A 25,579-nucleotide genomic window follows, 5' to 3' on the forward strand; every position below is an offset into this window, starting at 1 on the left:
ATGGAGAAGCGTGATTCGTCACTCCAGAGAACGCGTCTCCACTGCTCTAGAGTCCAGTGGCAGCGTGCTTTACACCACTGCATCCGACGCTTTGCATTGCACTTGGTGATGTATGGCTTGGATGCGGCTGCTTGGCCATGGAAACCCATTCCATGAAGCTCTCTACGCACTGTTCTTGAGCTAATCTGAAGGCCACATGAACTTTGGAGGTCTGTAGCGATTGACTCTGCAGAAAGTTGGCGACCTCTGCACACTATGCGCCTCAGCATCCGCTGACCCCGCTCTGTAATTTTACGTGGCCTACCACTTCGTGGCTGAGTTGCTGTCATTCCCAATCGCTTCCACTTTGTTATAATACCACTGACAGTTGACTGTGGAATATTTAGTAGCGAGGAAATTTCACGACTGGACTTGTTGCACAGGTGGCATCCTATCACAGTACCACGCTGGAATTCACTGAGCTCCTGAGAGCGGCCCATTCTTTCACAAATGTTTGTAGAAGCAGTCTGCATGCCTAGGTGCTTCATTTTATACACCTGTGGCCATGGAAGTGATTGGAACACCTGAATTCAATTATTTGGATGGGTGAGCAAATACTTTTGGAAATATGGTGTATATCACTGTACCTCATGCTAAATTATCCAGGGATTGATCCAGGCATTATAAAAAGAGAAGTTGGGTTCGGGAGTTTGTTTGGAATATACTCGTAGCAAAATGCATGTGCAAATATAAAGAAACAGGATGTATACATTTATGCAACAGCACTCTTTACTCATCTCACTCGCATAAAAAAAACAAGATTCTATATTCTTCAAAATGCATAAAAAAAATTGAGAAACATAATGAAACAGTTATGCCAAATTAGCTAAATAAATGCTTTAACAGCATTAAATATATTAATCTCTAGCATTGACAGCTGAGTGCTAAATGGTCCTGGCAGGAAACAAGTATAAGTATGCTTGTAGAACAGCAACAGCGCCTCCTACTGTACAGGAGTGAAATAGTTTTCGTTTCATTCGTTACGGTCTCAGTGTGAATAGAATTATTACGTGGGGATGTAATTGTAACCAGAAATGTTACATTCCTTATCATTTCCATCCCTACACCCAACGTTCTCCACTCACCTGAGGAAAGGCGCTTTGTTCATCTAGGAGAGAGAAAATCCCGATGGGTTTAGTAAGGAACAGATCCTGAAATACAAAAACAAATGCTGGCATGAGTGAGTTTTCCATACTGCCATTAATGTATTCTCTCTCGCTGCTCTCTTATTACACTACAGGAAACGCAGTGGTTTAGGAGTTATGCAGAACAAGCCTCACTGAATTAGATTTACAGTCAAGTCTACTGCAACTCTCCTGCTTTAAAAACAGACGGCTGCTGCAAACACCTTAATTACAGGACAGAGTTCATATTTTCAGAGCAGAACAACCCAAGAATCTGAAAATGTGGGACATTTTAAAACACTGTAAAAGTGAAAACCGCTTAACGTGGCATCATGTATTACAACAATGACCAGGAAAACCATATTTCCTCTTACCTCGTCAGAAACAACACTGAAAAACAACGACAATGAAATCCAAGGAAAATGGAAAATGTTTTTTTTACGTTATCTTTGTTTTCTCCCCTGTAGAAGCCATAAAACAGCTTGATCTTGCTTAACGTATCGAAACAGCTGTAGCTTTTGGTGACCACATTTTATTTTGCACCTTATTTGTAAAACACAAATCACAGTTTTACGTTAAGCTTTTTTCCACGGAAAACCATTGTAAAGAAAAATATTAACATGGTTTAATGTACCACATTAAGCACTTTCTTTATAATAGATTTATTTTAAAAGGGATTTTCTTTCATAACGGTTTACTTTTCAAAGGTTAAAATTTTCTCCCTATTTGGAATGCCCAATTCCCACTACTTAGTAGGTCCTCGTGGTGGAGCAGTTACTCGCCTCAATCCGGGTGGTGGAGGATAAGTCTCAGTTGCCTCCGCTTCTGAGACCGTCAATCCGTGCATCTTATCACGTGGCTCGCTGTGCATGACACTGTGGAGACTCACAGCATGTGGAGGCTCATGCTACTCTCCGCAATCCACTCACAACTTACCACGCGCCCCATTGAGAGCGAGAACCACTAATCGTGACCACGAGGAGGTTACCCCATGCGATTCTATCCTCCCTAGCAACCGGGCCAATTTGGTTGCTTCGGAGACCTGACTGGAGTCACACATCACGCCCTGGATTCAAACTTGCGACTCCAGAGGTGGTAGTCAGCGTCAATACTCGCTGAGCCACCCAGGCCCCCGCAATGGTAAAAGTTAAACGTTTTGCTTTGTTTTTTGACATCAGTGTTAATGACACCAAAGTTTGAGAGATATTCTGCATTTGTTGGCTGTTGCTCTGGCATTTTAAAGGTGCTGTAAGCAATTTTAGCTGTTCTATTTCCACGAGACTGAGTCGTTCATTTAGCCACGCCCCTATTTCCAAAACCCTGCCCTTCAAAGATAAAAATTAGGTTTATTGAGACCGGTATCGTGCAGAAACTGTTGTTTAAAACAACAGCAGCAAAATAGCGCCCCCAACTGACAACTGTTATGAGCAACATGGCATTAAACCTCAATAACTCGCTGCAACTACTGTACAATACTATGAGAACGCGCAAAATTACTGACAGGTCAAAAGCGTCAAGACCACGGACCACTGAAAACATTTTGTTTGCTGTTTACGGAGTCTAGTGATGTCACAGAGACCGGTGAGATATCTCACGACACTTATTTCAGTAATATCTTCAAAAATATATATTTTTGCATACATTTCCATGAAAAAAATAGCTTCCAGCACATTTAAGCCATTACCTTATAATAGGATTCTATGGGGATAAACCACAAACATATAAATGAAGTCTCTTTAAGAGATTATCTTTGTTATTGTGTGCATTAGATCATTTTTATAACATTTCAGAATGTCTGAGAGGAATCTGGTCGTTGTTTTAGTACATTAATACATGTTTTCAAATGTGATAAACAAGCTTCATATAAAGACCACAACAATTTTGCTTTTCAGCAATTAAGAGAGAGATTCTCCAAACTACGTGTGCTGCAGCATCAGCACTTCCTGTGTTTGGGATTTACCACACAACTGCCTGCCAAACTCAGAGCTCGGGTGTATTTTTGGAGTCAGAGAGGAGGAAAAAAAAGGAGAGAATTCATGATAATCACAGAGGGTGAACGTGGTCAACAGAAATGTTCTGTACCAGTATGGGTTTGTTGTCCTTGTATGTTATGTTCTCCCACGTGATGCCTTCCTCTTTATACTCTTTCTGTTCCATTAGGAAAATGTGCTAGAGGTGAAATCAAATGGAAAATGTGATCATTTGAATCATGGAATGGCAAATGTTATTACTACAATTGAATGTGGCATTTAAATCGTAATACAACCTTTGATTATTCCGCACTAGAGGCAGGTATATTTCCAAGACTTTTATGAAGTACATTCATAAATCTAAACTCCATTTCTTACAGACAGTGCAACCAGCACTAATCACGACTTACATGGTTAAAGAAATACTGGAGTTGTTCATTGGCAAGATTAATGCAGAGCTGCTCAAACCGGTTCACAGCGAAGTTTTCAAAACCAAAGATATCAAGGATTCCTGTAAATAGTGAAAGAGCAAACTTTATATCCATTCAAAACAATTGATGGAAAATAATCTAGTTTTACAACTAGTTTTAGAGAAATGGAAGAAAATATACAATTTAAATGGATAAATGCAATCATACATCTAACTAAAATGGCATTTTAAAACCTACGAGCTGAAAGTGAGACACAGTATATAATAGCAGGTTACTTTGAATGAGCAACCACAGACAAGCAGCCTTGGACTAATAAAAGAAAGGAAAATTTAGATGTTGGTAAGACGTTTATATTTTTGGTATTAGGGGATAGTGTGGTTAACGCTAAAAACCTGAGGGTATTCACTAGTGACAGGCCAAAATATTAAGTAATAAAACCGCTTATATTTTGCCATTTAAAGATTACAGGCTAATTACAGGCCAATAATCACGCACAGTTCAAAAGTTCCTAAATCTAACAACAGCGTTATCAATCAATAAAAAATATTTAGTTTAATATGTATAATATAATATATGTTTGGTGGATTTTAACAAAATATAATGTAAAATAAGTGTTCATTTATTTTAACCCCTTAAACTCTATGGGCTCGCCGGTGAGTCCAAAGGGGGGCGCTATATCGCAAAAAAAGTGTACGCTTAAAACATTAAAGTCTCCGTATACATACATCAGGCATATGAGGGATCATTTGAAAGCTTAGAATCTGAACTTTTCAGAGATAACCATCACTTCTGCAATTATGTTACTTAAAATAACAAAATAAGGCCTCAAAATATTCGTGTCGGAAATTAGCGCCCCCCAGAGGTAACGGGATAGAAATATTTACAGTACATAAAAAGTCCTTCACATAGCAGCTAAATGGACAAGTCACATATCAAATGAAAGCTCTCATTCTCAGGAAGGTTTATTTTGTTGCCCTAATACCACAGTTCGAAAGATTTTTAAAAGAATCACAAAGTGAAATATGATTTCTGTAAGTCATCAAATACAAAACGTCTATTTTATGCTCCGATAACTGCTGCTGTAAGCCCCGAGTACCCAAAAACGTTATCTCTGCTTTTAACTTTATCTTTGCTTTTAGTTTTCTAAAAAAATTAGCCATTGCTTACTTGTCTATGAGCTTGCTTGGCCGAATAAACCAATGTTATATCTTAAATGTCCAGAACAAAATATGCCATCCAGCAGGAAAAGCATGCTTAACAAATCATCAGAAAAATATGTTTTCGACTATTGGTGATAAAATGTTATATATTATCACAAAGGTATGACATTTAGATTGAGCTTCTAGTCCACTCAGAGGCCGAGATATTCAATGAAATATTGAGGGTGGTGCTTGAACAGAAAATTAGACTGAATGTCTATGGACGAGCACATATGTGAGGGCTAAAATGTGTTATAGCGCCACCTACATTTCAGATCTGTATATTGTGATATGGAATGTGATAGAGAAACAATTATTTTTTTCTAGTGCTTGCTACCATCTAGTGGAATAAAATGAGACTTTTCAAAGTGAGGTAGAGTGAACAGAACCAGAATTACATGTTTACAAAGTTAGAACAACAACAAACAAAAGAATTTCTTTTCCAAAAAACTTCATCATTAGATTATAAACACATACAATTATTAATAAATAATAATTGTAAGTCTTTTTTTATTATCTGGGTTTTTTTCTGAAACATTAGACCAATTTTTTGCAATTAGTCCACAGTATGTGAATGGTGAGCTTTTAAATTTGAATGTGAAAAATAGCGGGCGGCAGCCTAAAAATGCACCAGAGTTTAAGGGGTTAAGCAAATTTATGTGCATCTATTTCTACACTGAAATTGAATTATTTAGAATTTATTGGCATTATATCTGCACTCTAAATATCAGCATCCGCTATCGAAAAACCCACCTGTATCTACCACAAAAGGAGAATTTCACAATTTACTGAATGAACTACCATGGGTATATTTACCAATTTCATTGAGTTCGACATCAAAATCTATTTTTGGTGCGAGCTGTTCGTTGATTTTACTGACGATCCATCCGAACACTCGACCGTACGCCACTTTAGCGATGGAATCTCTGGCATCTGAAATGACAATATCATTGGTTTAAACTCAAAATCAGCTTGCATGTGAACAGTATCACACATGTCAATCACACCAGTGATGTAAGGCTGAATGAGAAAGTAAGTGTAAAATGAAAGCATACCCTCGGCCTGCTGCTGGTTGTGCAGGCGTTGGATGGCCTCTCCTCGTGTCACTGACGTGGTGCAGGTCAAACTCTTCAATAAATCCCCTTCTTGAACACCAAACTGACCCTGCTTACAAACAACAACACACACGTTTATGCGCATTATGCCATAAATGCTGTTAATTTAGCTCAACTTATATTGAACCTCAAACATTTCTTTAAGCTTAGGCCTGAGGTTAGGGACAAAAAAAATCATTTTCTTAATCAGTATATTTGTCTGGTTTTCCAGTAAAAATATCTTAATATTCTTAAAACAAGATATATTTACTCAACAAGTAAAATGGCATAGGGTATTAAGTCTGGTTTTCAGAAATATCTGACAAAATGTACATTTTATGCTTAAAACAAGAGAAAAAAAAAAAAAAAAAACTTGTTTTCCCTTTGAATTACATTTATTTGTCTTATCCCATTGGCAAATAGTTGTTTTAACTTTTAAGCATAAACCTCACTAAATTTAGTTAGATTTCTCTGAAAACAAGACAAACTATCTCATGCCATTTTGCTTGTCAAGTAAATGTATCTTGTTTTAAGAATGTTTAGATATTTTTACTAGAAAACAAGACCAAAATACTAATTAAGAAAAATATTTTTTGCAGTGTATGCATTATTCTCTCACTGCATTTAATTTAGTTTATTTTTATATATATTTATATATATATATATATACACATACACACACACACACACACACACACACACACACACACATTTTACATCCATTTATTTATTATCTATTTTTAAATTAAGCTTTAGTTAATATTGTTTTTCTTCATTTTTTTTATGTTCTTAAAAGGACCTTTAATCTTTTTTTTTTTATTATTAACAATGGCTATAAAGCATTTTGAATTATTATTGTGCATATATAAATAAACTTTACCTTATCGAACGGACTATACATTTTTGATAATTTTTTTTTTCCCCTCACTTTTTCTCACCAATTTGGAATGCCCAATTCCCAATGCGCTCTAAGTCCTCGTGGTGGCGTAGTGACTCGCCTCAATCCGGGTGGTGGAGGACGAATCTCAGTTGCCTCCGCACCTGAGACCGTCAATCCGCGCATCTTATCACGTGACTTGTTGAGCACATTACCGCACAACTTGCCACGCACCCCACTGAGAGTGAACCACATTATAGCGACCACGAGGAGGTTACCCCCATGTGACTCTACCCTCCCTAGCAACCGGGTCAATCTGGTTGCTTAGGAGACCTGGCTGGAGTCACTCAACACACCCTGGATTCGAACTCGTGACTCCAGTGGTGGTAGTCAGCGTCTTTACTGACTGAGCTACTTTTGAGGGGATAATTGATATCCAAAGTGAAGTGTGTCATTTCTGCATGACTAATGTCTCCAAACAGAATAGCAAAACTACTGACTGTTTTTCAACAGGTTTCCCGAACACTTCTCCCATCTGCCATTGGTCTGGCAAACAGATAGTCCCAACCCAAACTCACACTATTGGTTGAGTAAATGTTGCCCTGTCAGGCTGGTCGTAATGCTCAAACAAACAAAGCAATGTTTTGATAGCGCCACAGTCACAGTGTTTTAACTCTTGGGACAAATCAGCAAGCAAAGAACGTTAAATAAGTTCTACTTTGCTAATTGTAAACTGTTCTACAACACAAACAAGCACTTAAAAGAAGCAGATCCTGCCACTTTAAAAGAACAATGATTAACCAAATGTGACAAGTCAACCAAGATGTAAATGTTATATCGTTAAGGTCATGCTAATATGTGGGTTTAGATACTGGGGACCGTTTGTGAACATAAACATTGGTCACAAAAGAAACATCAATCTTACTGGCTCAAGCACGTTAAAGTGTGGATCTTTTGATATATGGAAATAAACCTGCATCAGGAAATGCGTTATACTTCTATTAACTGCCTGAATTGTGTATGACGGCCTAATAGAATCTAAACATAGCTGCTCGTGACCTTTCGATGCTTTGTGTGTGTTATCATAAAAGCCAGATGTAGACAGAGCCCACGTCTCCTTCAGTTTAGGCTTAAAAGAGTTTTCTTTGTGTGCTAGCACCTCGTAATTCACCAGATTAAACAGTAGGGCGATAGAGGTGATGCTGGGACTGTAAGCTAAATCTCCTGAGAACACCATCCTGACATCTTGTGTGAGCAAACGGCTTGTTAATGGCTCTTGCTAAGGCAAGCATTATTATTACTAATAGCTCAGACTTGCAATTTTCACCTGCCGGACATTTAAACAGCTAAAAAAAGATTTACGCTTAAGGAGTGACCCAAGCCATAATTTTGCCAGTTAGTAACCATAACCCCCGCCCCCCACACCCCACAAAAAAACACTCTAAACACACAAGCAAACATGAACCTGCTAGTTATCCCATAGAAAACCAATCAGAACACCTTAATGACCACATACCAAGTATAATTCAGAAGTCTAATAAATTATTCCATGAGTCTCATTTGGTGAGAAACAAACCTAAATCAAATGTATTATTAAGTGAAAATTTTCACTGACCCTTGATCTGTGTGCATGCATGATAGGGCACGAGAGCAACAGTTCTCGCAGCCCCCTCATGACATTGGGGCATTCAAGTGAAAATTTGTTTATCTAAAAACAGGTTTTCCACAGTGATTGTGACAACAGTACACAAAACAGAGAACAGAACTTATTAAACATGTCTGAAGAGTTTGTAGTCGAATAATTGATGCATTTCTATGCCCAGCCTTATTTTTTGAACGGAGTACTCGGAAATCAAACAGAAACATAGGGTGTTTTCAAACTTGAGTCCTCTTTAAAAGAACCAAAATCAGACCCCTTTTAGTGGACCAAAAAGTCACACTGTCTGAGAGCTTGTAAGTGGGCTCAGATCTCTTTTTGGTCCACTTTACGAGTTACGGGGTCTCAGTCCTTTTTGCATTCACACTCTGTGTCATTTGTGGGACCGAGCCCACTTTAAAAAATATTGTATGTATTATAATTATTAGGGCTACATTTAATGTTAAGAGTACAAATAGCTCTATGTATTAACTTATAATATAAACATGTTTACTGCTCTCAAAATGAATAAGCAGGATAAGAACATGTGTCTATATTCAATAAAACTTGTAATTCTATATAATTACAAAGAAAAGTAATGTAACAGAATTGAATGCATTGTATTTTTATATAAAAATACTGGTTTTAGAGGCAAAATTCAGCATTCAATCATGGTAGTCTTATTAACAACAAACAATAAGATTAATCAATTTGTTTAATTTACTGACACCCTTGGGTTACTTCCATTCATAGATCGTAATCTCTTAACTTTCATGCGGTTTTCAAGGCATCCGGTTAAACCCTCAAATCTTCATTTTCACAGAACACTAAAGAAAGACCTTTGAGTTTGTTTTGTGTGCAGTTTACAATAGTTTTAATATGCATCTCTCTCTGTCATATCCATAGAAACAGAGCAAGTGGCTCGTCACGTCTCTCTGGTGCTCGCATTGTCATTTCCCGAGTACTGGAATCTGTCAGCACCAAACATGTTTGGTATTACGTGACTGGATAACTCAAGTGAGCCCGGGTCGCTTTTTGTTCACAATGCATGTTATTAGCGAACCTAACCAAAGGCTGCAAGCAAACCGTACTCAGAACACCTCTCGATGTTCTCAGCTCGGTTTGCTTTTAAGGAGTCTGAGATCATTTGGTGTGTTCACATATGGGCCAAAAATCCCCAGAACTGAGCTCAGACCCCTGAAATGGACCAAGTGTGAAAACACCCATAGAGGAGGCTACAAACAGCAACAGTCACACCGTGTCCCAACCTGACGGCAACGACACTCGATATAAGGTATATTTTCTATGGTAATCATAGTTTTTGTCCTAACCATGAGTGACGAGTGACGGCACATTCTATCGATCGCTTGTTTTCTATTTCCGGCATCGCGCAGGTAACTCCATCCACTGTGAACTGGCACCGGTCCAGAATCTTTCAAAAAATAAGGCTGGGCATAGAAATGCATCAATTGTTGGACTACAAACTCTTCAGACATGTTTAGTAAGTTCTGTTCTGTGTTTTGTGTGTAGTTTTGTTGTGTTCCGTTGTCACTGGACTTGTTTTTAGATAAACAAAACAAGTTTTCACTTGAAAGCCCCAATGTCATGAGGGGGCTGTGTGAACTGTTGCTCTCGTGCTCTATTGTGAACGCACACAGATCAACGGTCAGTGAACATTTTCACTAAATAATACATTTGATTTCGGTTTGTTTCACATCAAATCTTATCGTATGCTTTCATAACAATCATGAGTCTCATGGAATAATTTTTTAGACTTCTGAATTATACTTTTGTGTTCTTTTGAAGCTTGAAGAGGTGGTCACCATAAACTACCATTGTATGACATCACTGAGCACAACATTTTTTCACAATTTCTCCCTTTGTGTTAAGAAAAAGAAAGTAAGTCATATGGGGTTATGACAACACAGTGGTGTGTAAACAATGACTGAATTTTCATTTTTGGGTGAACTATCCCTTTAAGAGTAATCGGAACCGAATCATTAAACTCCCTAAGACTCCCATCAATAACTGTATTGTGGCAGTAAGTTTGCACAAGCAAACACACGAAAATGTAAAAAGTTTAATTTGTTTTACACTGCATGTGATGGGCTGATAAACTTCTAGCTTCTTTTCCACCATTATCCTTTTCCATGCATCTGTAGAAGCATTTTTGCCGCATTAACTCGAATGCATTAAAGCGGTTTGAACTTTCCTTTTTATTGTCTTCACATGTGTTTACTTAAATAGCACTGTTTAAACAGCAGGGTTCAAATCCACTTCACAGTAAACAGAAAGCTTCACTAGTGGTTAAAAGTGCTCACACCTATCTTGACACATTGTGATCTGTGAAGCATTAGCAATCGCAAGACACCAACATCTGCAGAAAAGAACAGGAAACTCACAGCAGTCACTTTTAACCAGCCACGTGACGTCTCAGACACTTTCAGTATGTCGTTGTCTGTCGTTTCAAACATGATGTTCCCCAGTGACAGAATTCCAGCCAGAATAGTCATCATGTCCACCTTTTCCTGTAAATGAGATGGTATAAATGATCAACTGTTCACAGAATACTTCTATGTGATGAATTTATTGAATTTCATATTTGGGTAGTTGATACAGTATGTTAAGATTTTGGGTTAAAATTGTTATACGAGTCAATGACGTGATACTCATCTTCATGTCCGTGTCTAATATATTATCCAAAAATACATTACAAACGCAATTCACACAAAACAATCACTTGAATACACCTCTTCTATGATGAACATGTTTTCAATTACTGAGTTCAAAGTCATTTTGATATTTTTTCTGGGGCTTAAAGTAAAAAAAAAAAAAAAAAAAGTCATGTGGTGCAACCGTCTGGAGACAGTAAAAAAAAAACATCAGTCTCATTAAAAGCTGAAATTCTTGAAAAAAAGAAATGTTGGCATGAGTTGTGCTGAATAATCTTTTATTGCTATTTTCTTAATAAAAACAACAACAACAACAACAAAAACAGTCGAGTTTTAAAATATGATTCATATTTAAAAAAAAACACTTTTGTCCACCAAATCAAAGTCATGTGGTGTAACCAACATGTATAGCAAATTTGTTGTTTATGTCGAGCATAAAAAACATAAAACAGAGTGGATCCCTTTAGACCCTCAAGATTGTGTGAAGTAAAATAAAAAAATAAAAAAACATCTGTTATTTATTTTGACATTTTTATGAAAAGGTCCCTTTTTTCCAGTCATGTGGTGTAACCCTGAGAAAACTTCTTGACTCAAAAATGCATAATATTTACAAAAAGAATATATTTTTTACCTTGGACAATTTGCTTGGGAAAAGTTGTTTGTACTCTCATGTATTCAAGGTGTAAAGAAAGTATTATAATGCTTTTTACTTGACGGTTACACCACATGACAATTTTAATGTTTATTTTTTTTTAAATGCTATAAAAGGTTTTTTTTTTTTAATTGAAACGAAATTGGACACAAAGATTACATTTCTAAGAACTTGACAAGTGTTTTAAACTAGATTTTAAAAATACTTCTAATTTTAACACTTTGGACAACCTAATTTGTCTATGAACACCCCCCCAAAAAAAAACAAATCTTTGACAACATCATCCCCCTTGAATTTTTGTGAACTGAAGTGCACCAAACTATTGAGCATCTACATTTGAGGTGTTGTTCGTGAGTAGCGCTCAAATATTCCCCACCATATGAAGGCTAAAAATAGCCGTGAGTATGTGCGTGTGTGTCAACAGAGCAGCGGCATTCACTAACGCACTGGCGCTGCACGTGCATTTTATATATTTACTTATTAAATTCAGCCTTTTGTGATTCACAGAGCTAATCGCACATCATCAAGTGCCTTTGAATAAAATGAACTACTTCAGTGGTGCTTTTATGGTTCTTTTATGTCATTTTTGGAGCTTGACAGTAACGAACATGACTAACACACAGTATCAGATTTGGATCGGGCTCGTCAGACCAATACACGATCCGTCTAGAAATGTCAGTATCGGAGCCGATTCCAATCCAGGTATTGGATCGGTGCCATCCCTAACTCATGTATTCAAGGTGCAAGGAAACAATTTTAATACCTTTTACTTGATGGTTGCACCACATGACATTTTTAAAGTCATTACATAAATCTTTTGTACAAAATCCTATTTTTCAAGTGATTTGATGTCTATGAAGTTGACACGTGCTTTAAACCAGCTTTAAACCGGGGGGGGGATTTTCTCCCCTTTTCTCCCCAATACGCTCTAAATCCTCGTGGTGGCATAGTGACTCGCCTCAATCTGGGTGGCGGAGTACGAATCTCAGCTGCCTCCGCGTCTGAGACTGTCAATCCGCTGCATCTTATCATGTGGCTTTTTGAGCACATTACCGCAGAGACAAAGTGTGTGTGGAGGCTTCACGCTATTCTCCGCGGCATCCTCGCACAACTCACCACGTGCCCCACCGAGAGCGGGAACCACATTATAGCGACCACGAGGAGGTTACCCCATGTGACTCTACCCTCCCTAGCAACCGGGCCAACTGGTTGCTTAGGAAGCCTAACTGGAGTTACTCAGCACGCCCTGGATTTGAACTTGCGACTCCAGGTGTGGTAGTCAGCGTCTTTATTAAACCAGATTTTTAAAATATTTCTAATTCTTATCACCTCGGACAACCTTATTTATCAATGACCCATTTACTATGTGTACAAGAGAAAGTGTATACTTTAAGTAGAGGTCGACTGATAGTGGATTTTGCTGATATGATAACTAAGGAGGTGGAAAAGGCCAATAACCGATTAATCGTCCGATAGTTTTTAAACTCGGTTCATAGAATGTTATAACATTTTCTTAGTCGGCACAGACAAAGAGGCCAGAGTCCACAATGAATAAAATCCCAGATGTAGTTTATTTTTCAACCAAAATCCCAATATTGGGTGCATAACGTGGGACTTTAAACAATAAACAAGCCTGAACACACCGGGGACTCTTATTTTGAAATGACGGAGACTTGGCTCCATTACAATGCTCTATATTTAATATTTACCAAATTAAGCTTTTTATAGCCTATATATTATTATTGTTATTATTCACAATATATGGAGACATGATGTATATGCTGACGAAGAAAGTTTCCATATAGTCTCATTTTTCTATGCATGGCCTAACTTCCATTGAAAAAACTTAATTATCAGAGAAACACAAAAAACTAAAAAAAACTATCGACAACTATCGGCACAGATTTTTGTCGAAAACCAATAGTTCCAAAAAGCAACTGTAGGCACAGATTAATCGGCCGATAGTTTTTAAAATCGATTCATAACACATGACTCTTATTTTGAAATGACGGAGACTTGGCTCCGTTACAATTCTCTATATTTAATATTTACCAAATAAAGCTTTTTATCGACAACTATTGGCATAGATTTTTGTCGAAAACCCGATAGTTTAAAAAAGCAACGATCGGCACCAATTATTCAGTAAAACCGATATATCCGTCAACCTCTAATTTTAAGAGCTACAACTGGTCATCATTTTTTTAAGTCAACATGAACTTCTTATTTACTGTGATGATATCATCAATATTTTTAATTAAAAAAACTATTATTTTTAAGCTCTGCGTTACCTGCTCTTCAAAGCCCACCATGTCCATGGCGTTACACACTTCAGCATATTTCACACGCCAGTTCTGCACCACGTCTTCTTGCCCAAACCTGCCATTCAAATAACTGACAGACACAGAGAAACTGTAAAGATACTGTTATTTCATAAACATCCAATCAGCTTTGTTTACATGAAACAATGCATTACTTTGCTTATTACATTTTCAAACACCACTTAACATAACATAATGCAATAAGCTACTTGTGACTGGATGTTACACTGAATTGCCTAAAATACCTTTAACTGTGTTAAAACCACATTTATTAAACGTTTCTGCATTATTTGATGCATATATCAGCTATTATACAGCTCAACCAATCAGATTCTAGAGCTAGAATGATGAGTTTTATGATGCTCATTAAAACCCTACAATAAATTCCTCACCTGACAATTACGCATCGACCATCTACACAACAAACGTCTCACAAAGAAACATGCCGTCCGTGCCACAAATAGTTTTATAGGTGTGGTCATGTTACACACCTTTCAATTAAACGCATGGGTAACATGCTAATCTATGACATACATCATAAACATGTTGCTCATCCGGTATTTACGAGGGCATGACGTCACAGGTGACTCACCGGTAGTGCGTAGGGTCCAGGAGACCGTAGATCTCTTTATCTTCTGAGGAAATTCCAGCCAACATGAAGTAGAAGATGTGAAAGTTTTGTTCCCCTTCATCCTGATGAACCACACGAGATTTCTCAAGAAGATACTCATTGATTTTGGCTCCTTTGACTGCAAAGATTGAGAAGCTCAGGTTAATGTTTAACCAATAAATAATACATTGATCAAGAAACACACCCAATGAAAGCTGCAATTGGTACGATTCTTTATGGTCAGTAGAAAGAAATTGCTCGATCCACTCTACAAACCTGAAGAGTTCTGGAAGCGTAGCTGGATATACTTCCCGAAGCGGCTGCTGTTGTCGTTCATGACCGTCTGTGCGTTTCCAAAGGCTTCGAGAAGTGGATTCATCTATTCAAACACAACCACACTCATGTCAGTGTGATGGCCACAAAAATTGATCTACGCAGTAGAGGTGTAACGATTCAAATAAGTCACAGATTAGGAAATTTGAGGCCAATACGATAACCAACTGTGATCAGTCGACACCAATCCGATCGCTAATGCTTATTTTTCAGAAAGCACATTTTTTCAAGCATTACGCTGTATGCACCACACTGTGAAATGAGCATTTAAGGGCTGTCAACAGGGCTGAAAAACAAAATTAGAATTATATTAAAATTTTCAAGACATTATTTCAGGTAAGGGAGAAATCTAAAAGACGCACAATTTTTAAATCGACGTTGTCTCCTACGTCCACAAAAGGATGCAACAAATCAATATAAACCAATCAGCACCATGTTGTAGTGATTGTATGTCTGGCTGTCATCAAATGTGCGTAAATTATAAAGTCAAAAGATTTAGCCAGTTAATATTTTCAAATATTAAGTAAAAAAGCAAAATGTGACAAGAAACGCTAAAACAGACAGTTCCATGTTAACTTACTGTTGCACATACTAATACTACGAACTCAAACTTCATAAAACTGGTGCTACCACACTGTTTTTCATTACATACCTAATTAAGTAACTAATGCTTATGCTGCGAGATGCTGATATGAGAGAAAAGCATAGTCAAGACACAACCGCACAAGACCGGGGCCAGCATGCACTAGACGGACGCATTTAACTGTTGTGTCATGTCTAGCTGTTTTTTTTACTCAAATGTGCATTTTTATGCCCCTTAACCACTTAGAGCACAGGGCGGGAATTTTTTTCTGAAATAGTTTGGTGTTCCCTCACAATAAGTTTTGCGTTCCCTCTCAATAAGTTTTGCGTTCCCTCGCGATACGTTTTGCGTTCCCTCGCGATACGTTTTGCGTTCCCTCGCGAGTACGTTTTGCGTTCCCTCGCGATACGTTTTGCGTTCCCTCGCGATACGTTTTGCGTTCCCTCGCGATACGTTTTGCGTTCCCTCGCAGTACGTTTTGCGTTCCCTCGCAGATACGTTTTGCGTTCCCTCGCAGTACGTTTTGCGTTCCCTCGCGATACGTTTTGCGTTCCCTCGCGATACGTTTTGCGTTCCCTCGCGATACGTTTTGCGTTCCCTCGCGATACGTTTTGCGTTCCCTCTCAATAACTTTTGCGTACCCAAGCAACAGTTTTGCGTTCCCTCACTATAAGTTTTGCGTACCCAAGCAATATGTTTTGCATTCCCTCGCAATAGTTGTGTTTTATTATGGTATTTGTTGTAAAACCATAGCAATATCAAGCATTACCATTGTTAATCTGTAGAAAAACCATGGTTTCTATATGTATACACTATACTTTATTAAAACTATGGTTTCCGCTAAAAAACATGGTTACTTAACTAACTTTTCATAGTTACTACAATATTACTATAGTAAAACCATGGTTTCCGCCAAAAAACAAAAACAAAACATGATTAACCTACAACAGTCATGGCGACTACAGTATTACTAAAGTAAAACCATAGTTAAACTTTGGTATTTATATAGTAAAACCATAATAACCACAAAATTATGATTTTTATTACCAGTTTTTTTTTCCTGTATTATTACTATTGTTTTTACTCTGATTACCATGGTTAAAATATGGTTACTGTGGTAAAACCATGGTAAATTTATAGCGAGGGAATGCAAACTATTACAAGGGAATGCAAAACTATTTCAGAAATAAATTCCCGCCCTGTCCACCGTAAAAATGCACATTCGAATGCTAAAATGAGCATTAGAATTGTGGATGTGTGCCAAGCACTGTTGTTTAGCAAATGCATTTGATAAAACAAGCATCCTCCCCAGCAGAACATACCAGATCACAAACAAGTTGTATTTCCACAGACACAATACACCCAACTTGAACTCTGATTTTAATAAATGACATATAGTCATCTTTAGTGTGGTTGAAAAAGTTACGCAAATATGGTTTGTATACTCAAAGAGACAGATTGAATAAAAACTTATGTAGATGTGGTATCCTGGGGATGAGGCGTTTAAAGGCAGGTTGTTCAGAAAACATATACTGTCATATGAATACATTAACAATAACAAGTTAGATCTCTTTGGTGCTTCAAGACCCTAGAGTTTCCTCTAGAGTTTCAAAAGAGATCTCAACAATGTCTCACACTGTGATCAGATTTGACATCCAAAGTCAGAGGTTTCAATATGAACTCAAACATTTCTCATCAGATTCTTCTAAGACCAAATGAACTAAAAGCTTCCTCTAAGACCATTTAAAGACCTTCTGGCTTCGTCCTCCATGAAACAACTGACAAGAAAGGGAGCGGACAGAAACTGAAAAAGGAAACCTCTGGAAAACATTTTGTTTGACTGCTTTTTTTCTCGAGATCCTCCAACCAGTTATTCTGCTTTAGAAGCAGAGAATGAACTATGTACACACACACACACACACACACACACACACTGAGTCAACTGAAGATATTCTTCAAGATAAACGTCTTAAAGGTGACATGAGTCATTTCTGTGCTAAATTAACATGAAACAGAATTGCAAAAATAAAACAAACACTCGTACAAAACTCACGTCATTGACTGAGCCAATGTTGCCATCCCGTGCTGTTTGGGATGTTTTGATTGACACGGTGTTTACACTTTAGTGGGAATCAACCTACAAATAGCTTACTTTTAATTGTCTCTGTATACTAATCTGGGGTACAAGAAAGTATTTTAACATAAAATATAATCACACACGTCACCTCTACATTAAACGTTCTAGGAACAGGATGTTGAAATAAGTTATTTGGAACTATATTTAAGGAAGGTGGAATCAGGGTCACATGGAACAAAGATCGTCAGTCCATACACAAGTGGGCCAAAGTGTATTGTATCGTGATTGAGTAATATAATCGCAAGGTTTTCCTGACTCACACCAGCAGGCGTAAAGTTCTGGCTGATGCACGGATTCATAGCGCCGAGGTCACTTCCTAAAGATCTCAAATGTCTCTAAGTACTTCCCCAGACAGGATGTTCAACTGAGACAGTAGTGAGAAAACTATTAATAAACCAATCTCAGAACATACACTCTTGTCTCGAAACTTATATTCTAAATATAATTTGCCAGGGAAACAAATCAGTTGCTTTAAAAGCACCAATGTTCCATAAACATTGGCTGACATTATGTAAAGGTTGTGAAAATATCAACACACAACCGTTATTAACAAATGTTCTTAAAACAAGTGTATTTGGAACGCTCTAACGTGGCTTTTTTTTTTTCTCCCAATTTGGAATGCCCAATTCCCAATGTGCTTTTAAGTCCTCATGGTCACATAGTGATTTGCCTCAGTCCGGGTGGTGTAGACTGTCAACCCATGCATCTTATCATGTGGCTTGTTGAGCACGTTGCCACGGAGACATAGTGCGGCTATCACACCATCCACTGTGGCAACCACGCTCAACTCACCACGTGCCCCATCGAGAACGAACCACATTATAGCAACCACAAGGAAGTTACCCCATGTGACTCTACCCTCCCTAGCATCTGGGCCAATTTGGTTGCTTAGGAGACCTGGCTGGAGTCACTCAGCATGCCCTGGGATTCGAACTAGCGAGCTAGCAAACTCCAGGAGTGATAGCCAGCGTATTTTACCACTGAGCTATCCAGGCACCCCCTTCTAATGTGGCTTTTTAAGCACTTGTTAAGCACTTGAATTTGCTTTGTGCATATAACCAAATCACAGCCGTGCTGATATTTACTACAACAGCACAATCGCAAGTGCGATACTGTTTTAAGTTAATACAGAATAACTGACACTTAGGACACAATATGCCAAGCTATTTTGTTCAGTTTTGGAAATAACTGTTGTATAATAGTATTTGAAAATCATTCTCATAATGTTTGAAAATGTTCAAAGTGTCAATTTGATTGTACATCCTTCAAACTTTGTGTTTTGAAAATGATAGCGAAGTTCTCACGATATTCTGAATGATGTGCAAACAGTTTTTAATAGATTCCACAGTAAGTTTTTCTAATGTTAAAATCATGCACACGAATACTGTGTGTTTATATTATATATACATAATAGCATCTCATTATAAATCAGAGATCCAACAATAGTACGTTTATTGTTGAACATTATGCCAACTTATTCATTAAGAAAACTTCACACTTTAACATTCCTACCATTAAAATGGAAAACGCTTAGAACAAAAAGATTGTTTATGTTAGCAGTAGTTTTATATTTTGATAAATCGCACATGAATATAAATACTCCAGGGCAAACAGATGCCATGTTTCTCTCTTTTCACTGAAAAACATCTGCAAACAAAGACTTGTTGCATTTGTGGCATAATGTTGATTACCACAAAAATATATTATGACTCGTTCCTCCTTTTTTACTGACACTTACAATGACAGTGAATGGGGCCAATTTTTGTAGGTACAAGACTAGTAAACTAAATGGTTCTGATGCTGCTAGTCGTCACTGGACTTACTAGTCGGTCAATAATTTTCCCCAGTAAACTGTTGAGCATTCAGAGGATATCTGGAGCAGATGTATACAAAGTTTCATTTCACAGCTGCTCGTGCTTTCCCCTCTCACTCGAGACAAAATGTCCTCTTGAAAGACCAGCAAAGTAGCTATGGAAATCACTTTCCAACGTTTCAAAATGTTGGCTTGCAAGTCACTTTGGATGTTTTCACATTTGAGCCTTTAAATCTGCGCATGCTTAAAAGCAATTTTCCCGCCGAGCATGATTTTTCAAGTGTTCTCAGGCGAGTCAGGTCCCGTCTTTCAATATATCCACATAAATTTCCTTCCTCATGATGCCATCTATTTTGTGAAGTGCACCAGTCCCTCCTGCAGCAAAGCACCCCCACAACATGATGCTGCCACCCCCATGCTTCACGGTTGGGATGGTGTTCTTTGGCTTGCAAGCTTCACCCTTTTTCCTCCAAACATAACGATGGTCATTATGGCCAAACAGTTACATTTCTGTTTCATCAGAAAAGAGGACATTTCTCCATAAATTAAGATCTTTGTCTCCATGTGCACTTGCAAACTGTAGTCTGGCTTTTGTATGGTGGTTTTGGAGCAGTGGCTTCTTCCTTGTTGAGCAGCCTTTCAGGTTATGTCGATACAGGACTCGTTTTACTGTGGATATAGATACTCGTCTACCTGTTTCCTTCAGCATCTTCACAAGGTCCTTTGCTGTTGTTCTGGGATTGATTTGCACTTTTCACACCAAACTTTAATTAAATTATATTAATTCTTCTGTTAAAATTCATATGTTACATGAGCTATAAAGTTGTTTAAATCATTTTTAGTAACTTTACACAGAAAAGGTAAGTGATTTTATCAAACTAAAATCATGTTAACACACATATGGACTACTTGCACAACTGCTTCCGCATTATAAGTAGTGCAGCTCAGGCGTTTCCAGTTACAGCATTCAGCATGCCTACGTGCAAAAATGTATTCATGGGAAGGCAGATTATTTCATTTTTTAGGGATGTCAGTTGATTAAATCAATAAATCATATTTTGGGCGTTAACGTGACTTCTCAATTTTATAATTTGCTGAAATTTGCCTCTAAATATATTTTTTCCTTTCCAAATGTAGCTAAACTCAGCTCCTGAATAATAAATCAAACATATATAACCTGCATCAGTCTCAGGCTGTGTTTCATTCATTGATTATATTTCATGCCAGTTGAAATTCAGTGATGAGTTCCACCATACAACGATTGCAAACCAATTTCCTTTGGATAAATAGATGTATTTATTTAGCAGTTATCTTGCTCGGACCATGCTTTAAAAAAATCACAATAAATAAATAACTGTGCTAAAATATATTTAACCACACTACATTTATTTAATCTATTTCAAATGTTATAGCTCTTACTTACTTGTGCATATGCATTTCAACATTTATCGATATACAGTACTTCTCAGTGAAACAGTGACACAAAATAAAGATTAAAACAAACATTTAAAAAAAACAGGTTGATGCATGTGTTCATCGAGTCTCTCTCCTCACTCACACATGGAACATGGCAGTGACTGAAGCACGTAGTTGTTTAATTCAAAGAAGGCCGCTGGTACTGGCACCCTTTCTCTCTTTCCACCTTTTGTCATTTCCGTTTGAGCTGATCTGTCTGCTACTGACCTCCGTGTGAGGAGAAACTGTGAAATGCGCTTGGATTGGAGTATATACCAGCCATTGATTTCTCAGATCGGCTCGGGCTGAATTAAAGCTCGGAAAACTGTTCTTCCACTAGATTTTGAAGAAGCTGTACACGGTAATGTTCAGAATATTTCTTCTGCTATCTCTGAAAAGATCCGTATTTTAAAATCCACTTTTGAACACTCATTTGAAGTGGCATTTCGGGAACAAGACAACTCGATGCATGTAAACACATATAACCGGAAACTAGCGGGCCACACCATTTCAAAGCGGAAGTACGTCATGAGGCTCAGTGCAAGTACTCCATTGTTTACATCTTGTAGCAGTGAGTATTATAATGGTCAAAAATTGTCCCCCATTCACTTCCATTGTAAGTGCCTCACTGGAACCCAGATTGTTTCTTTTTTTAAAGAAAAGGAGGGACAAGTCCAAATTATTTTTAGCGGTAATCGATATTAATCAATATTATGCCAGATGTCGTGGCAGCCATTAAACCATTACAAACTCTACGTCGAGCCTAACTGATTTTAATACATTTTTGGTTTTCAAGAACACCAAAATAACCAATCAATAGGATTGCGAGTTTTATTTGGACTGTGGCTTTAAATACAGAAGAGAGCTGAGAAACGGGCTACTCAGAACTGACATCTTCATCAACTTCCTCATTTACTACAGGTTTAAGCAACTTTCACATCTGATCAGTATATCAATATAGAGGATAAAAGGGAACACAAGTGCTGAAACAACAGTTTAAAAGCCACTGCTTAGGTGAATCTCATGAAACTTGCCTTGTCACCCCAAAATCAAAACAATAACATATTGAACATATAGAAATGAAGCCTACTTTAAGGACCCTTTTGCATAGTGTGCTTAACTGATGAAAATAATTAGGGCTGGTATCAGATTTCCAGATTTGATTTTGATACTACAACAGTAATTAAACAATTTTTACTATATTAATATAAATAATATTATAATATTTTTTCCCACCTAAACATTCTAATTGCAAAAAATCTCCTTTTGATTATTGTAATGTGAAATCACACACACACACACACACACACACACACACACACACACACATACATATATATATATATATATATATATATATACAGGTGCTGGTCATATAATTAGAATATCATCAAAAAGTTGATTTATTTCACTAATTCCATTCAAAAAGTGAAACTTGTATATTATATTCATTCATTACACACAGACTGATATATTTCAGATGTTTATTTCTTTTAATTTTGATGATTATAACTGACAACTGACAAGGAAAATCCCAAATTCAGTATCTCAGAAAATTAGAATATTGTGAAAAGGTTCAATATTGAAGACACCTGGTGCCACACTCTAATCAGCTAATTAACTCAAAACACCTGCAAAGGCCTTTAAATGGTCTCTCAGTCTAGATCTGTACGCTACACAATCATGGGGAAGACTGCTGACTTGACAGTTGTCCAAAAGACGACCATTGACATGTTGCACAAGGAGGGCAAGACACAAAAGGTCATTGCAAAAGAGGCTGGCTGTTCACAGAGCTCTGTGTCCAAGCACATTAATAGAGAGGCGAAGGGAAGGAAAAGATGTGGTAGAAAAAAGTGTACAAGCAATAGGGATAACCGCACCCTGGAGAGGATTGTGAAACAAAACCCATTCAAAAATGTGGGGGAGAACCACTACGCACAGACGTATGCAAGACATGGTTTTCAGCTGTCGCATTCCTTGTGTCAAGCCACTCTTGAACAACAGACAGCGTCTGAAGTGTCTCACCTGAGCTAAAGACAAAAAGGACTGGACTGCTGCTGAGTGGTCCAAAGTTATGTTCTCTGATGAAAGTAAATTTTGCATTTCCTTTGGAAATCAGGGTCCCAGAGTCTGGAGGAAGAGAGGAGAGGCACACAATCCACGTTGCTTGAGGTCCAGTGTAAAGTTTCCACAGTCAGTGATGGTTTGGGGTGCCATGTCATCTGCTGGTGTTGGTCCACTGTGTTTTCTGAGGTCCAAGGTCAACGCAGCCGTATACCAGGAAGTTTTAGAGCACTTGCTTCCTGCTGCTGACCAACTTTATGGAGATGCAGATTTCATTTTCCAACAGGACTTGGCACCTGCACACAGTGCCAAAGCAACCAGTATCTGGTTTTAGGACCATGGTATCCCTGTTCTTAATTGGCCAGCAAACTCGCCTGACCTTAACCCCATAGAAAATCGATGGGGTATTGTGAAGAGGAAGATGCGATATGCCAGACCCAACAATGCAGAAGAGCTGAAGGCCACTATCAGAGCAACCTGGGCTCTCATAACACCTGAGCAGTGCCACAGACTGATCGACTCCATGCCACGCCGCATTGCTGCAGTAATTCAGGCAAAAGGAGCCCCAACTAAGTATTGAGTACTGTACATGCTCATACTTTTCATGTTCATACTTTTCAGTTGGCCAAGATTTCTAAAAATCCTTTCTTTGTATTGGTCTTAAGTAATATTCTAATTTTCTGAGATACTGAATTTGGGATTTTCCTTAGCTGTCAGTTATAATCATCAAAATTAAAAGAAATAAACATTTGAAATATATCAGTCTGTGTGTAATGAATGAATATAATATACAAGTTTCACTTTTTGAATGGAATTAGTGAAATAAATCAACTTTTTGATGATATTCTAATTATATGACCAGCACCTGTATATACACACACATATATACACTACCGGTCAAACGTTTTGAAACACTTACTCATTCTTTATTATAATTTTTTTTCACATTTTAGAATAATAGTAAAGTCATCAAAACTATGGAATAACAAAATCCAAAATAAATCAAAACTCTGTTATATTTGAGCATCTTCAAAGTAGTCACCCTTTGTCTAGAATTTGCAGACATGTACTCTTGACATTTTCTCAACCAACTTCTTGAGGTATCACCCTGGGATGCTTTTTAAACAGTATTGAAGGAGTTCCCATCTATGTTGGGCACTTATTGGCTGCTTTTCTTTATTATTTGGTCCAAGTTATTAATTTCAAAAACTTTTTTTTAATTAAATTTTAGTTTTATAATGAAATAAATTTATATGGTGGCACAATTATATTTTTGTCTACTAAACTAATTTCAAACATTTAAGCATACGCCTTCAGATCAAAAGATTTTTAAGATCATGAGAAACATTTCAGTCAAGTGTTACAAAACTTTTGACCAGTAGTGTATATACACACACACACACACACACACACACACACACAGTTGTGCTCAAAAGTTTGCATACCCTGGCAGAAATTATAAAATTTTGGCATTGATTTTGAAAATATAACTGATCATGCAAAAAAACTGTCTTTTATTTAAGGATAGTGATTATATGAATACATTTATTATCACATAGTTGTTTGGCTCCTTTTTAAATCATAATGATAACAGAAATCACACAAATGGCCCTGATCAAAAGTTTACATACCCTTGAATGTTTGGCTTTGTTACAGACACACAAGGTGACTCACACAGGTTTAAATGGCAATTAAAGTTTAATTTCCCACACCAAAAGGTGAAGGTTCTGGAGTGGCCATCACAGTCTCCTGACCTTAATATCATCGAGCCACTCTGAGGAGATCTCAAACATGCGGTTCACGCAAGATGACCAAAGACTTTGCATGACCTGGAGGCATTTTGCCAAGACGAATGGGCAGCTATATCGCCTGAAAGAATTTGGGGCCTCATAGACAACTATTACAAAAGACTGCACGCTGTCATTGATGCTAAAGGGGGCAATACACAGTATTGAGAACTAAGGGTATGCAGACTTTTGAACAGGGGTCATTTCATTGTTTTCTTTGTTGCCATGTTTTGTTTTATGATTGTGCCATTCTGTTATAACCTACAGTCGAATATGAATCCCATAAGAAATAAAAGAAATGTGTTTTGCCTGCTCACTCATGTTTTCTTTAAAAATGGTACATATATGACCAATTCTCCAAGGGTATGCAAACTTTTGAGCACATATACAGACACACACACATACATACATATATATAAATGAACTGAAGAATGGTTTAAATGAACGGAAGCAAAACAGAAACCTTCCAGTTTTATCTCTGTTAACACCTGGTGTTTTTTGACCAATCAATGACCAAGCAAGACGTTTTTAGTTGTGCAAGTGCTTCCAAATCATGTTGTGAAACCAGAAAGATTTGTGTCATGCCACCTATAAGTTTTGTAATGTTTACAGTGATGACAAGGTAATACCAGCACATTAAATAAATGTAAGTAGCGGCATGACATCACAGAAACTTGTTTTATAGTATCCAGCGCAGCCTATAATTACTGATAACAGAATGATGCCAATTTTTATCAAACACAAGGTGAAACCAGGAAATACAGCGGTGATCAAGGAACAAAAAA

The 25,579-nt window shown here is 37.4% G+C and overlaps 1 protein-coding gene across 1 annotated transcript in view; it reads right to left on the bottom strand.

The window, feature by feature from the left end:
• LOC127433960 (myosin-IIIb) overlaps positions 1-25,579 on the bottom strand; it is a 53,003-nt gene that overhangs the window by 19,491 nt on the left and 7,933 nt on the right. Inside the window, exons 5-13 of the mRNA XM_051686356.1 lie at positions 14,899-15,001; positions 14,605-14,761; positions 13,983-14,085; positions 10,773-10,898; positions 5,819-5,927; positions 5,580-5,696; positions 3,544-3,644; positions 3,246-3,332; positions 1,125-1,190 (exon numbers count right to left, since the gene is read on the bottom strand). Coding sequence (XP_051542316.1) covers positions 1,125-1,190; positions 3,246-3,332; positions 3,544-3,644; positions 5,580-5,696; positions 5,819-5,927; positions 10,773-10,898; positions 13,983-14,085; positions 14,605-14,761; positions 14,899-15,001 — 969 coding nt within the window. The remainder of the gene's footprint in view (positions 1-1,124; positions 1,191-3,245; positions 3,333-3,543; positions 3,645-5,579; positions 5,697-5,818; positions 5,928-10,772; positions 10,899-13,982; positions 14,086-14,604; positions 14,762-14,898; positions 15,002-25,579) is intronic.

Source organism: Myxocyprinus asiaticus, chromosome 43 (genome assembly GCF_019703515.2).
Source record: "Myxocyprinus asiaticus isolate MX2 ecotype Aquarium Trade chromosome 43, UBuf_Myxa_2, whole genome shotgun sequence".
Classification (NCBI taxonomy): domain Eukaryota; kingdom Metazoa; phylum Chordata; class Actinopteri; order Cypriniformes; family Catostomidae; genus Myxocyprinus; species Myxocyprinus asiaticus.